This window comes from Amphiprion ocellaris, chromosome 15, assembly GCF_022539595.1.
Source record: "Amphiprion ocellaris isolate individual 3 ecotype Okinawa chromosome 15, ASM2253959v1, whole genome shotgun sequence".
Lineage (NCBI taxonomy): Eukaryota > Metazoa > Chordata > Actinopteri > Pomacentridae > Amphiprion > Amphiprion ocellaris.
This window is the reverse complement of record NC_072780.1, coordinates 15,476,744-15,489,624: the sequence shown is the minus strand read 5'-3', so window position 1 is coordinate 15,489,624 and position 12,881 is coordinate 15,476,744. Positions and strand designations below refer to the sequence as shown.

General features: G+C 41.7%; 2 protein-coding genes across 4 annotated transcripts; one reads left to right on the top strand and one right to left on the bottom strand.

The window, feature by feature from the left end:
• Window positions 1-724: 724 nt before the first annotated feature.
• On the top strand, window positions 725-4,844 carry sync (syncoilin, intermediate filament protein). 3 transcript variants are annotated; one of them, XM_055018133.1, is made up of 6 exons: window positions 725-902; window positions 2,021-3,601; window positions 3,687-3,898; window positions 4,036-4,243; window positions 4,369-4,493; window positions 4,572-4,844. In XM_055018133.1, the coding sequence occupies exons 2-6, from the start codon at window positions 2,084-2,086 to the stop codon at window positions 4,615-4,617; spliced, it is 2,109 nt and encodes a 702-aa protein (XP_054874108.1). In that variant the 5' UTR covers window positions 725-902; window positions 2,021-2,083; the 3' UTR covers window positions 4,618-4,844. The 3 variants fall into 3 exon arrangements, with proteins under 3 accessions (XP_054874108.1, XP_035809423.2, XP_023137445.3); XM_035953530.2 differs by having other exon boundaries at window positions 726-886; window positions 3,684-3,898; XM_023281677.3 differs by having other exon boundaries at window positions 726-902; window positions 3,684-3,898.
• A 316-nt stretch (window positions 4,845-5,160) lies between these two features.
• Window positions 5,161-11,677, bottom strand: rbbp4 (retinoblastoma binding protein 4). The gene is made up of 12 exons (XM_023281658.3): window positions 11,463-11,677; window positions 9,931-10,081; window positions 9,680-9,825; window positions 9,339-9,512; window positions 9,076-9,191; window positions 8,733-8,893; window positions 8,467-8,593; window positions 8,187-8,264; window positions 7,858-7,934; window positions 7,282-7,339; window positions 7,079-7,189; window positions 5,161-6,086 (listed from the first exon to the last, which is right to left on the bottom strand). Exons 1-12 carry the CDS (start codon window positions 11,476-11,478, stop codon window positions 6,024-6,026), a joined length of 1,278 nt encoding a protein of 425 aa, XP_023137426.1. The 5' UTR covers window positions 11,479-11,677; the 3' UTR covers window positions 5,161-6,023.
• Window positions 11,678-12,881: the final 1,204 nt, after the last annotated feature.

The window sequence follows — 12,881 nt, the reverse complement described above, 5'->3', positions numbered from 1 at the left end:
GAACCTTTATCCCCTCGTCTTTACGTTTCATTTGCAACCCTTTCATTCTCTGTCGCTGTTAGACTCCAGAGTACGGCCACCTGTCCAACAATTGTAGGGTTCAGAAGTTTAGATGAAAAACAATCCTCCCGGGGGAAGTAATCAGAATAGCCTATGCAGCTATTTAAAGACTTGTCGATAATGAGAAGGCATGGGTGGAATCCTGGAGCCATGTTCTTTCATCATAAACACACACACACCTCTTACCAACCATAATAGATACTTTGTGCTGCAACTGGTCTGGTCCCACTGCTTTCACTAAAACTAAGTTGTGCCATTGCACATGTTTGAACACTAAGCATTAAGTTTAGCATCTTGGTTTAATTACAACAAATGAAACACTGAGATACTTAGAAATCCAGCAGGATACTGCAAGATAATTCACGCTTTCTGGCCAAAAAAAAAAACCCAAAAAAACAACAACATAGCCACCTTTCAGAGACGTAATCAAAGGCCTTCCTCCATCTTGTGTAAGTGTAAAATTAGACAAATTGGTTTTATACAAAACAAGTTTCTACCAGGTGTAACTCTTACAGATCCATTTCAAATCCTTTATCCCTCCCAGGGGTTGAAACAGCCTGCTGCAGCTCCTCTTTCTCCCTTCCCAGTGTTTATTAATAAACCTAAACAGACCTGAGGTAGTCATGGTCACACATAGCTGCACAGTGACTGAGAGAGAGGAGGCTGGGTCAACTGTCTTTACCCCCTCCTTTCTTAATTTATCTGCACTCACTGCTCCCGCTCATTCTTTGCTCACTTTGCTTTGTGGTTTGGACCACAATTTACTCATTTTGTTCTTGCTCAACGGATTTCTCATTAGGATACAGCACAAGGACTCAGGAAACAGGTATATACGCTTAGAGGTACGTTCAATTATATTTGATGTTGACATAATGGTGGTTTTTGCTGATGACACGGATCAAATTTAAATTAAAAACAGAAACATTTTCATACTAATCATTCATGTCTCCTAACATTTCAGTAAATGCGCAATTGTAAAGTCGTGTCAGATAAGGCTTACAGTGAAGAGCTTTTTGAATTTTGTTGTTGCTGACTGAGGAAGTACCGTTCATGCTCAGAGTAGTCATTAAATGTAGGCCAGTACTTTCTATGGGTGGTGGAGTTCAAAAGGAATGTGTCTTGTGCCAATGCCTGTCCTGCACCAAGACAGCTGGTGACTGTCATGTCTTTCCCAGGCCTTTGGTCTGCCATGCAAAGTCAAAGGAAGAACAAGCTCGCTGGCTTCTAAAATCTACATAAGCTGACCTAGTTTCATATGAACACACAAGTTGCAAGTTGAACTTTGTTGGTGGAGGTTCTGGCTAAGTAACAGTAGCTATTACATGAGTATCCCACTTCTCCTCCATGCCCTTTCTACATTACAGATCTCTGTCTGATGACATTATTGGGTCAAATTGATGAATTTACTCTTGCAGAGTCTCTGGTCAGTCTTGGCAAACACCTCAAAGGGTAAAATTACAGCTGTATTATTCACCAGGGAAAGTCCAAATGCCCATCCATCGGCAGGCACAATGACATGTTATGACAATCTGTTTGTTAATGTGATCTGTGCAATGCCTCTTGTTGGAGCTTCAGACGACAGCCGTCTGTATGTGTTTATATTAGCAGTGTTGCGGTTTGCATGAGTGGAATGAATGCATGAGTAGGCTTGTCCGAGGTGTGTGTCTGACCATTGCCAGGCAGTGAGTTTGTGACTGGGCATTTAGCCTAAGGGGACAGCTGTCAATACCATACCCTCTGCTAAAATGTGCCTGCTGCACCAACATGCCTACATGTGCTAATGGCATCAGCATAGCTAAGAAGTCTGCCCAAAATATTAACCCAATACCTACACTGGCATGTCATCAGTGCAGGCCAGGCCTACTATTTGTGATATGTAACATGATGCCAACATCTACAACTATCAGCCTTAATATACAACAACTAGGCTGTCTAACATCATTCATCTGCTTCTGTCAAGGGATGAGACGGTTCTAAAGGAGACTTCTGAATCAAAACAGGCCACAAGAATTACGCTCAACAAATGGATGATCTGGATGATAACATTTCATCTACTGGTTTTGAGCCACTCTTCATCAAAGAAGAGGAAGGTGATCCAGACAGAACCACCATGGATCAAAAAGAGTGCAACACAAACCTATCAGGACTCACATTTACAGAACAACAGCTTAAACAATCTGCTTTACTGAAGCCATACCTGCAGGAGATGGATGACTTACTGAAAAGCTGTGAGGAGCTCACAGGTTTCCCCTTTGGCTCTCACTTCTCAGAAAGTTATGCAGAAACAAATCTAAGGGAATCGAGTCACAGTCTGGGCAGAGAGGACGTTAGAATGGAAAGCTATGGAGAAACATGTCCATCTCCCCAATCCTATCTTTCCACCACCTACATTGACACACATATGGACGGAGCTGGAACAGACGACCAGCCAGCACAAAGTCAGTCACAAAGCATGAGCGCCATCATCAACCAGCGTGGAGGGACCACAGAAGTCTCTCGCCAGACCAACATGCCTCTTACCTCAGCAGGCAACAAACTGAGTGAAACCATGGTGGAGTACGAAGGACAGCTGTTGGGGATGTTGGCCATGCTGGAGAACTGTATGGAAGAGACTGGCATGGATTTTGAGCCCCAAGACTGGGTTACAGATGAAAGCCAAGAATACGTACAGATCAGTAAGAATCCTCATGTTTATAAGGGTACACAGGTGCCCATTCAACAGGAGAGACCACTGAAGCTGGAGACCAACCCAATGCAATTACAAATGTGGCCTGGTGAACATGTGGAAGGAGATACAGTTTCCAAAGAGAGCGAGAACAGAATGACAGTAGGTTCAGCAACAAATGGAAGTGCACAAAATCCCTTACCTGGTTATGAAAACATGGGGGGATTCTCAGTGGAGAGATTCAAATTTCCAAGACCAGCAATGACTTTTGACACAATCGAAGATCCAATGTGCTGTGAGGGGATGAAGACAGGTTATGTGTTTAATGAAGGCACAGAAACAAAAGGAGACGTAACTGCAATTGAAGTAGATGACATTGAATTGTCAGCTGAAGACAGACATGAAGTCAAGATGGACACTACTGATGTGGGATCTGATGTGAATGAATTAGGGGAACTGGGGAGCCGGATGGAGGCCTGCATAGAGGAGGTGGAATGGTTAGAAAAAAGGAGGAAGGAGCTGCTGAAGGAAGTGCTGCAACTGAGAGGGCAAAACCAAGAGAAAGGAGAAGGAAGGAGTGAGGAGGAAGAAGGGACAGAAGAGAGGATTGATATCAAAGTGGCAGAACTGATGAAGATACTGAAGAAGGAAGAAAATGGTAGAAGGGAGGAGAGGAAGAAGGAGATACAGAGCCTCAAGGAGGAGAGGGCAGAGGAGGAGAGGAGGACGTGGAAGGTGAATGTGGAGAGACAGGGGCTGCAGGAGGAGCTCAGGAGGCTGAGGAGGAAGCTGTTTGCAATGGCCAGGAACTGTGCCCAGAGTAAGGCAGCCCTGAACAACCAGCGCCGTGAGATGGAGCTGCTCAAAAGAGAAGAGGTAAGACCCTTTTCAGGAATCATCTGTGTGGCACATTGCTAGCAAACGTCCACATGAAAATCTCATTCTTCTCATCCTCTAGGAGAAGCTGAACTCCTTGGTGCTCCAGCTGACAGAGGAGGGCTGCCAGCTCAAATCAGCCCAGAAACAGCAGCTCTTAGAGCTACAAGCAAAGGTTCAAGCCCAGAGCTCCTTGCTGACCTCAAACACCCAGGAGGAGTTGACTGAGTGCAGGAGGCATTCATGCGGGGACATCCAGCAGTATGTGCAGGGTGGGCTGAAAGCACTGGAAGAGAGGTACCTGATTTTACCTGACTAAAACCTAAAATCTCAGTTTTCACACCTAACACATGGGCATTTGGTGACACTGCATTTCCAGGCTTAAGAATGTGATGATACAGTGGTGGGGTTACAAAAGTGGTTTGGATTTCCAGGTATGAACCCATTTTGCTGGCATTGCTGAAGAGGAGAGAGGCAACCGCTGGTGCACTGGTGAAAGCCAAAGAGCAGGCTCAGGAGCTGAAGGCCCAGCTGGGACCTTTCAGGGAGGAAATACAAAAACTGAAGCTGCAGAAGGCTTGTTTAGAGGAGAAACTCAAACTAATCCACATACAGAGAAGAGAGGATGTGGGACAGTACAAGGTAAGCAAAATTTCAAGAAGGGGGTGTTTAAAATATAAAATAAAATCTAAGGGAGAAGCAGAAGTTTGGGGGACCTTAGGAAGAGGTGGTTTAAATGTGCAAAACACTGAAATTTTACCTTTCAGGAGACAGTGCATTTTCTGGAGGAGAGGAGCAGAGAGCTGAAGATGGAGTTAAAGACTCAGAAGAGAAACACCAACGAGATGGAGGAGTTGAAAGACAGACTTAACAAGAAACTCCTGCTTTACAGGTAAGTTTTTTATCTTCTCTGCACAATACATTAAAGCCTTTTAAATCAGTAGCTATAACTTAACTGTTTTTGTTACAGGGCTGCCATTGAGGACCACAAGTGTGACCAGGAGGAGAAAACATGATTTTATGTTCTTGACTTTTTTTTCTGAAGAAAGAAAAAAAAGCTTTTATAAAGTTTTATTTTTTATCTGCAACACAGTGAACTTTATTGCACTTCACACATATAGACACATGATATTGTTAGCGTGTCAAAACGGAGATTGACAACTGTTTTTGGAAGTCTGTATAGATGAAGTAGATTGCAGCTTGTAGAGACTTTTGTTATGAATAAAGGTCAAGCGCACTCTGAGTGGGACTGGTGAGTTGATGTTAGCCTCTAAAGAACAGAGGGTTTCATGTACTTATAAGGGCAACACTTCTGAGAAACTAAACAATGAGGACTGAGTAAGAGTGAAAACAAGGTTAGGATAAAGAAGAGCACCAAGATGTCAGCGCAGACACATAAACAGGTCTGAGGAGAGTGTATGAGGCATTACTGGCTCTTTCACTAAAAGGGTCATAACAGATTGTTTAAAAATACTTCCAAGATTAGCAAAACGCTGACCCATTTAATAAATATGCAAACACTATTCATATAAAAACACTGACAATACGTGAAGCGCAAAGAGAGATTAAAGACATTTTATTAAGAATGGTCTCACTGTACAAATGCAAGATATTAAACATAGGAAAATAATGCAACCACTAATCTATATGACAACAATTACATGAGTTATGAATGAATGAGGCAAGGGAAGATGGGAACACAAACATACAGTTCAAATACAGATTCACTCTAATGTAATTCAAACAGCTGGTGTAAAAATCAACGTCCAGAACATTTGTTGTTTCATGTCAGCTGGTACTGGCCATGTTTCATGCTGTCCGGAGGCAAAAACAATGAAAGAAGCCATAACAGCTGATCAGTCTAGTAAGTTAAATGTTCACTACGATTTGGAAAAGGTTTTCCAATCAAGTTTTTTTTTTTTGTTGAAATTTTCTGTTTCCATCAACATTTCTAAATGCTTCAAAATGTAAATAAAATACATGATGGAAACACGGTTTATGTTGTGCAATGTGTCAAATGCTGGCTAACATTTTACTGCTAACATTTTTTTCCAGCAAAATTCAGGTGTCTGTATAATCACCTTTTCAGATTTTGGAATTTAGATTTTTTTTATTTGAAAACACATTTTGTAAATAATTTTAGTGAATAAGGAAGAGCCAATTTGATTACAAAAATATACATTTTCGGTAAGTTGCAAAAAACATGGGTGACATCCTTCAAGCAGCAAGTTCATGAAAGAAGAGGTCCTCACTTGGAGCATTCCAAAAGCTGAAACGGCTACAAGCGATTACTCTTCTTTCAGTATTGCAGCATAGTGTCCCACTGGTAAAGCAGAGCAGATGGAAGAAACAGCTGCATTGAACGACTGATGTGACGGTATGTGAAGAGGCTGCAGGTAAATGCACACAGCAGGCAGGCATGTTAGCCTGTGGCTTCAGGGTCTGTTGTACCCTCAGGATCTTCATCATTGTAGATATTCTCCGCCTGAAAGGAGAAACAGCGTGTCAGTCTATTTTGCCAAATACTTTACACATATTTACAAGTCAGTGGCAATTTTTTGATAGCAATAAAACCATGAAGAAGATTCAGTTAGGCCAAGCTGCTAAAAATAGCCACTTTGCCACACACCTTACCCTCATGTCCCATATTATTTTTAAGACACTATATCAAATGAAGTATCATACTTGCTGGCTGACCTATCACCCGCATATTCATCCGCTGCACGCAAGTTTGTTTACATGAGTGAATATAACATATAACATAGCCCCAGGCAGTCAAACAAAAACGTGTGCATGCATTTTGATTCCCCTACTTCTGAAGTGAATCTCGTACCTTTGTCCTCAGGTTTTCAAAGAGCCAAATTAGACCCACTACATGTCTAACTGCTAACTGTCCTGACTTTTTGCAGTACAATCTCACAGGATAAACAAGTGTTAGTATGAAAAGGATCACTAACAGAATATACAAACGGGCCAGTAAACTTACCATTCTGATCATTGTGTCTCTTCCATTTCCTCACTTTGCTCTTACTGAGTCACTTGACAAATGCCAAAAACGTTCTCTTGGCAGAGATTTTCTCTTTGTAGTTGGTAACTGAAACGTCAGGTACCTCTCATCACGTGACTTTTCCCTGATTGTTGGCTGCTCTGCATATTATTAGGTAGGAGACTTGAAATCTGCCTGTCTGTGATGTACCACCAGTGACCTCAACATGATACTAGAAAATGTAATATCTTGCATCTTGTCTTAAAAGGAACACAATTTTCTCTAAGACAATAGAGTGGAAAGTAACAAACATGTTCTTTGACTATCCATTGGTGACATGTTTATCCAAAGTTGTTTAAATCAATCCAACTGGACTTTAAAGTCCAGTTGGATTGATTTAAACAACTTTGGATAACCATGACCTGGATGAATGAGAAACTACACGGACATTGGTGACATGCTTTAGTATAATGTGATCACAGCTGCCTTACCATTTGCCAGACTTGCATAATGTTGTCTTCAGACACGGAACAGATAACCCAGGGCTCATTGGGGTTCCAGGAGAAGTCCGAGATCTTGGCCGTGTGGCCTCCATGGATAAACTAGTAAACAACAATTCAGCACAATGTTATGTTCAGCACAGGATGACATTGTCAGTACAGATGCAAAACATCAGCAGGCTTCAATAACTCACCAGTAACTCAGGCGGACCATCCTCTGCATCTTCTGGAGACTGCTCCTCTCCAATTTTACTAAAAAAGCATATAAACCAGTTAATGAATCATGTTAAAACATGACTTATCCCACAGGTCCCAATGGGTACAGCTACAACTGTGTCACGTTGATGTTGCAATTCAAATATTTAGTCTTTGAGAAACATGTTTGACTGCGATGTAGATGTGTAAAATTAGTGCTGCGCTCTCAGAACATACAAAAACTTTACTAACAGAAATTAGCCCATGTAGAAAAAAAAGTCATGATTGCAACATGGCTTAATTTTGAAATAAGAAAGACTTATTTCACTCTTTTCAAATTATGCATCCCTAATTGTATGTTACATCATCTTCAAGAGATGTCTGTAACCCCTAAACATGATTAATGAGTACAAAGAAAACCACAGAAATGCACCAAAAACAAAAAACAAAAAAAACAAAACAACAACAAAAAACTGGCCAACAACATCAAGTTAGCAGAGCTGAAGGAAGATCGGGGTAAGATGCTTCTTACATAGGTCAGTGGACATCACTACATAAAATGTCAAGTTGTTTACCTGAGGTCCCAGACATTGAGGCGACGGTCTGTTCCGCTGGATGCCAGTATGGTTTCGTTATGAGGGGACCACTGAACCTAAAAACCAGACAGTCAAAATACTGAAGTTGGTCAACCTGAACCGCCACTCAGACGTAAAATATGCTCATCATAAGAAAATAGTTAGAAAAGTTAATGTCAAGGTCACGTGCATTCTTGGCTGTTTGAATTATTTATCGAGGATGTAGACTTACTATCACATCTTTTATCTTTTAACTTAACTTCTCAGATTTTGACAGAAAATGTCCTGCCACCTTCTTTCAAAATTCATCCATTCAACATAAACCTTACCTGGAAGATCTCATCCTTGTGAGACTCAAAGGAATGCAGCTTCAGTTTCAGGTTTCTCAAATCCCAAAGAGCCACAGTCTGTGGGTGGGAGAGAGGCATTACACATACCTGCCAGACTTTCTTACGCTCTGTGCTAACACTGCAGTTGCATAACAGTAACAATATCACTGATATTCATTTCGTCAAAATGGTATAAAAGGCACATGATATCAGAGGTATAATCCAAGTTGTGTATTGATGAATAAAAATATAATTTAGATGTGGTGGTATATTATATTACCTTGTCCGCTGAGCCAGTGGCAAGAATGAACTCACTGTAAGGGTTAAATGACAAACAGTTGACCTCTGCTGTGTGGGCATCGACTGCATGGCTGGGTTTGGAGGTATTGTTTGAACGAGTATCCCAGCTAAAGTGAAAAGAGGCAGGGTGGATGTCAGTCCTCAGCATTATTTAAGAAGTAACAGATGACTGCGTCAGCTCACATAACTTTTCAAGTGAACAGCTACATCTGCATATTGTATTTGTCTTGTGAGTGTGATTCTTACATCATTAGCTTCTGGTCATCTGCTACTGATCCAAAGAGTGACTCGTGAAGCAGGTGCCAAGAGACGTCTTCCACCACAGCAGTATGACCGGTGAAAATGGTCTTTGCGTCAACTATCTTGCCCTCCTTTGGTGCAGCACTGATGTCCCACAGGCAGATTGTCTACAGAAAAAAAAGAATGAGATACAAGCACCTTATTATTTCAGAGCACTTCTTAATTTAACGCAGCATGAGTTTATTGTAAGAATGTGTGCCACTAATATTACTGGCGCAATACAAATTTCCAAAATATGGAAAGTTGCTTGATATTAGTTCTCAACAATAACACCGGAAGTGTCTCTTACATGGTCATCTGATGCACTCAGGAGAGAGCCTGACAGATTTGGATTCCATGAGAGACCATAGCCTTCTTTCTGATGGCCTCTAAGACGCAAATCAGGGTGACACTCTCCAGAAGCATCTGTGGAGAACAAAGTGAATTCACTGTCTAATTAAGCACCTTTCAGTACTTTAAAAATGTAACAATTACCCCACTTGATATTAAGAAAAAGTTCAACAACATGTCACCTTCAGCAGTGCCTTCCAATACCGTATGTGATCTATGTACCTGGTTTGGAGGGATGTTTGGTGTAGTCAAACACCAACACATCTGAGGTGGGAGTCTTAGTGCCAATGATGCAGGGGTTCTGGGGCATATAGCGGGCACGGTTCACCTCTCCTTCATGGTTGATCTTGATTTCTATATCAATCTTGCCACTCACTGAGCCAAAGCCTCCAAACTCTGGGATAATGAAAGGAAATACATTAGTACTATACAGATGCACTATGAAGGCGATGCCTTATTATATTTATTCAGATTACATCAAAAAGCAGTGCACATTTTATCCACTGCAAGGTCATACTATAAATGTAAGTAAAAAGCTGGAAGCCCCTGAACAAGTCACCAACCTCCTTTTTCACTGTCATAATGCGAGGTGTCAAACTGGGCATCATCATTGGGCAGCTGGACGCTTGCAATAACCAGGTGATTCTGCTCATCAGATGTGTGAGTGCCCAGCACCAGTCTATGCACACTGTAATCCTTCCCCTCTGGCCTGGTTAAAAGAAAAAAAAAGTTTCATCATTTTCACTTAGTGAAGGAGTGCATATTCGTCTTGCAAAAAGGAATTACTCCTGTCCCATTGTGTAAAAGTCTCTACCTTGAGACATCAGGCAGCCACTGAGCAGTGAGGCTGGGCCACTCTAAGGCATGGGTCATAACCAGGTCATACAGGAAGGGAGTGTTTTTCTTCCAGATCTTGTATTCCTCATTGATCACTCTCTCCTCCACGGCATCATCAAATGCACCACCTAGAGTGGACAAAGGAATGAAAGAACTGTGACAATAACTGGTTACACACATTTTTTCAGTATTTATGTAGTTACTACAAACACTTGTGTGATATGGCTATAGCCTTTACTAACTCAGGATGTTAGTTTAACAACAAGACAGCTAACCGTGTGTCTCTACGATAGTCAGGGTTTTCTTTTTTAAACTGGTCTGGAGACCACCTGAGATGAGCTTCACCTCCTGACATTCAAATCGTGCTTTGTAGCTTAGTTTTTTCTCCTTCAGTAACACAAGATTGCCAACTCACATACTAACGTAACACTTGTAATTTTCTTTCAGATTCTGTTATGCACTGAACAGGCAAATGTAGAACGTTGCCTTCTTTTCTTTAATTTTTTCAACAACTACAGCATCACACAGCAGGGCAATCCAGTGGTAACTTTATTAATTATTTACATACTCTGTCATTGTGATCATATGTAGCTTTAGTAACTTACACTAGGAACAAGGCTTTTGTGTACAGGATGAATTGCTGCACAGGGGTCATATTTTTGGTCTTCTTCGAAAGGTATTTAAAATATTGTGCCATCCAAACTATTAAACACTACATAATGAAATAAAACCAAAAATTGTTTGTAGTGGTACCTGACTATGTAAATAGTTATAAGACCGAATTTGAGAGTGCTGACTATGATATTTCACCAATACAGTGCAGTGTTAGTTTAAAAACAAAAGACACTGAAAATGTTCACCTGCAAACACCCTAGAAACAATTTTCTTTGTTCCCTCGAGTAATGCACATCTAGAAAGTCTCATGTATACAGTTTTCACATGAACTACTTTCGATTAAAGAAATAGTGCCGTTTTTCCCTATCCGCTGTCTCGTCTATGAGCCCCAACTTCACTGGACAAGGTACCCCCTCCTCACACATCCCTAATTATAGCCCATGATATGAACGAATGCTAATGTTGCGCCGCTTAAACAACTACTGCTTGAAGCTGCAGGCCAATAAAGGTCCCATAAATTACCTGCCGACCTGACTAATCCTCAGTGTGTCGCAGGATGAGTGTTTTGAGAGACATTTCACGGTGAAGTTTCCTGGCTATGTTGCTACAGCATTTAGCATACCTAGCAGACGTTATACGACAGCCAGTCTAACCCTTTGTGTTCTGATTAGTCCACAGAAGATTACACCAACTTGTGAGAAAACACTTTGAAAACTGAAATCGAGAGTGTAAACCTTCACACATTGCAATTTTACCTAGCTTGCGTTGAATAATAAGGGTTAGCATGAGGGATATAGCAGCTTGTCTTAGCTGCTACCTAAGCTAGCGGGTAGTTAGCTCAGACATGTCAGATGACGCCGTTTCTATTGCTGACCACAAAGAAATTCACGTTACCTTCTTTGTCCGCCATCGTTTGTATCTTAAGTAGCAGACAGAACACAGATGCGAGGTTTATTGAGATGCGGTAGCAGTGAGCCTCGTCTCAGGCCGTCCTCTGGTGTGCTAGCTGACCGCCCCGGTGCTTTTTAGACCATAGTGTGAACGACGCTAAGCTAACTGCTAGCTAACAGCGCAGCCGGCTGTAGGAGAAGTGGGAGCATTCGCGCGCTCAGTCCAAGCGCGAGGGACATCTCTCCACCAATCACAGCGCTGCAGCTGAGCTCGTGCTGACCAGCAGAGGGCAACAGTGATGCAGGAAATTAGTTAGGACTTTGTTAATTCCTGGAGGGAAATCAAGTTGTTACAGCAGCGTGGATATTCAACAAAGGGGTAAACAGTAAGGCAACACAGAATATTAGGGTGTAAAGTGAAGGTAAAACAAAATAAAAATAAAATATAGAAAAAAATCTACAGAATGTACACAAGTGAGAGAATGTGCAAATGAGAATGTGCATGGATGTGGAAATGACATAAGATATAATGAATGACGTTTAGAATGTAAAGTGTCCAGTATGTAAAGTGGTTTCATCGGCAGGCAAAGTGATAACGTCTTTTTGTGATCTGCCAGACTCAAGACACATTGATAAATGTCTTGTTGTAGTGGAGTGGAATGACTTCCTGTACCATTCCTTGGAGCAGCGGAGTTGTATTAGTCTGTTGCAGAAGCTGCTCCTCAGATTGTCCATGATGGCCAGCAGTTTGGTCATCATCCTCTGCTCCACCACCTCCTCCAGGGTGACCAGCTGACAGCCAACAACAGACCGGACTTTCCTGATCAGTTTGTTCAGTCCACTGGCATCCTTCGGCTTGATGCCTGCACCCCACCACACTACAGCAAAGAAGATAGCGCTTGCCAGTACAAACTGATAGAACATCAGGGGCATGCGGTTGCATACACTAAAAGACCTGAGCCTCCCGAGGAAGTAGAGCCAGCTCAGGCCCTTCTTGTAGACAGCCCAGCTTGCTGTCCAGACTCACTCCCAGTTACTTGTAAGTCTGGACAATCTCCACATTAGTCTCATTGATGCAGACAGGACAGGGTGGGGACTTGTTCCTCCTGAACTCCACCACCATCTCCTTGGTCTTCATCACATTCAACTGCAGGTGGTTCTCGCTGCACCATTGCACAAAATCTGGTTACTGGTAACAATATCTGAGCATTGTCATTTATAATCAAGAATTTGTCACTAGTTGAAAAATGTTTTGTGCCTGTTGAGATTTTTTTTAAACTTTTTGTCATAGTGAAAAAAGTATACTGTTTGCATGCTGCTTACATTTATTTCTGTATTTGTATTACTGCAAAATATAGCTGTGAAAAAAGTGAACATTTATCCACGCTGTGCTGTTCAGACAAGAAGGAGCTATATTCAGTTA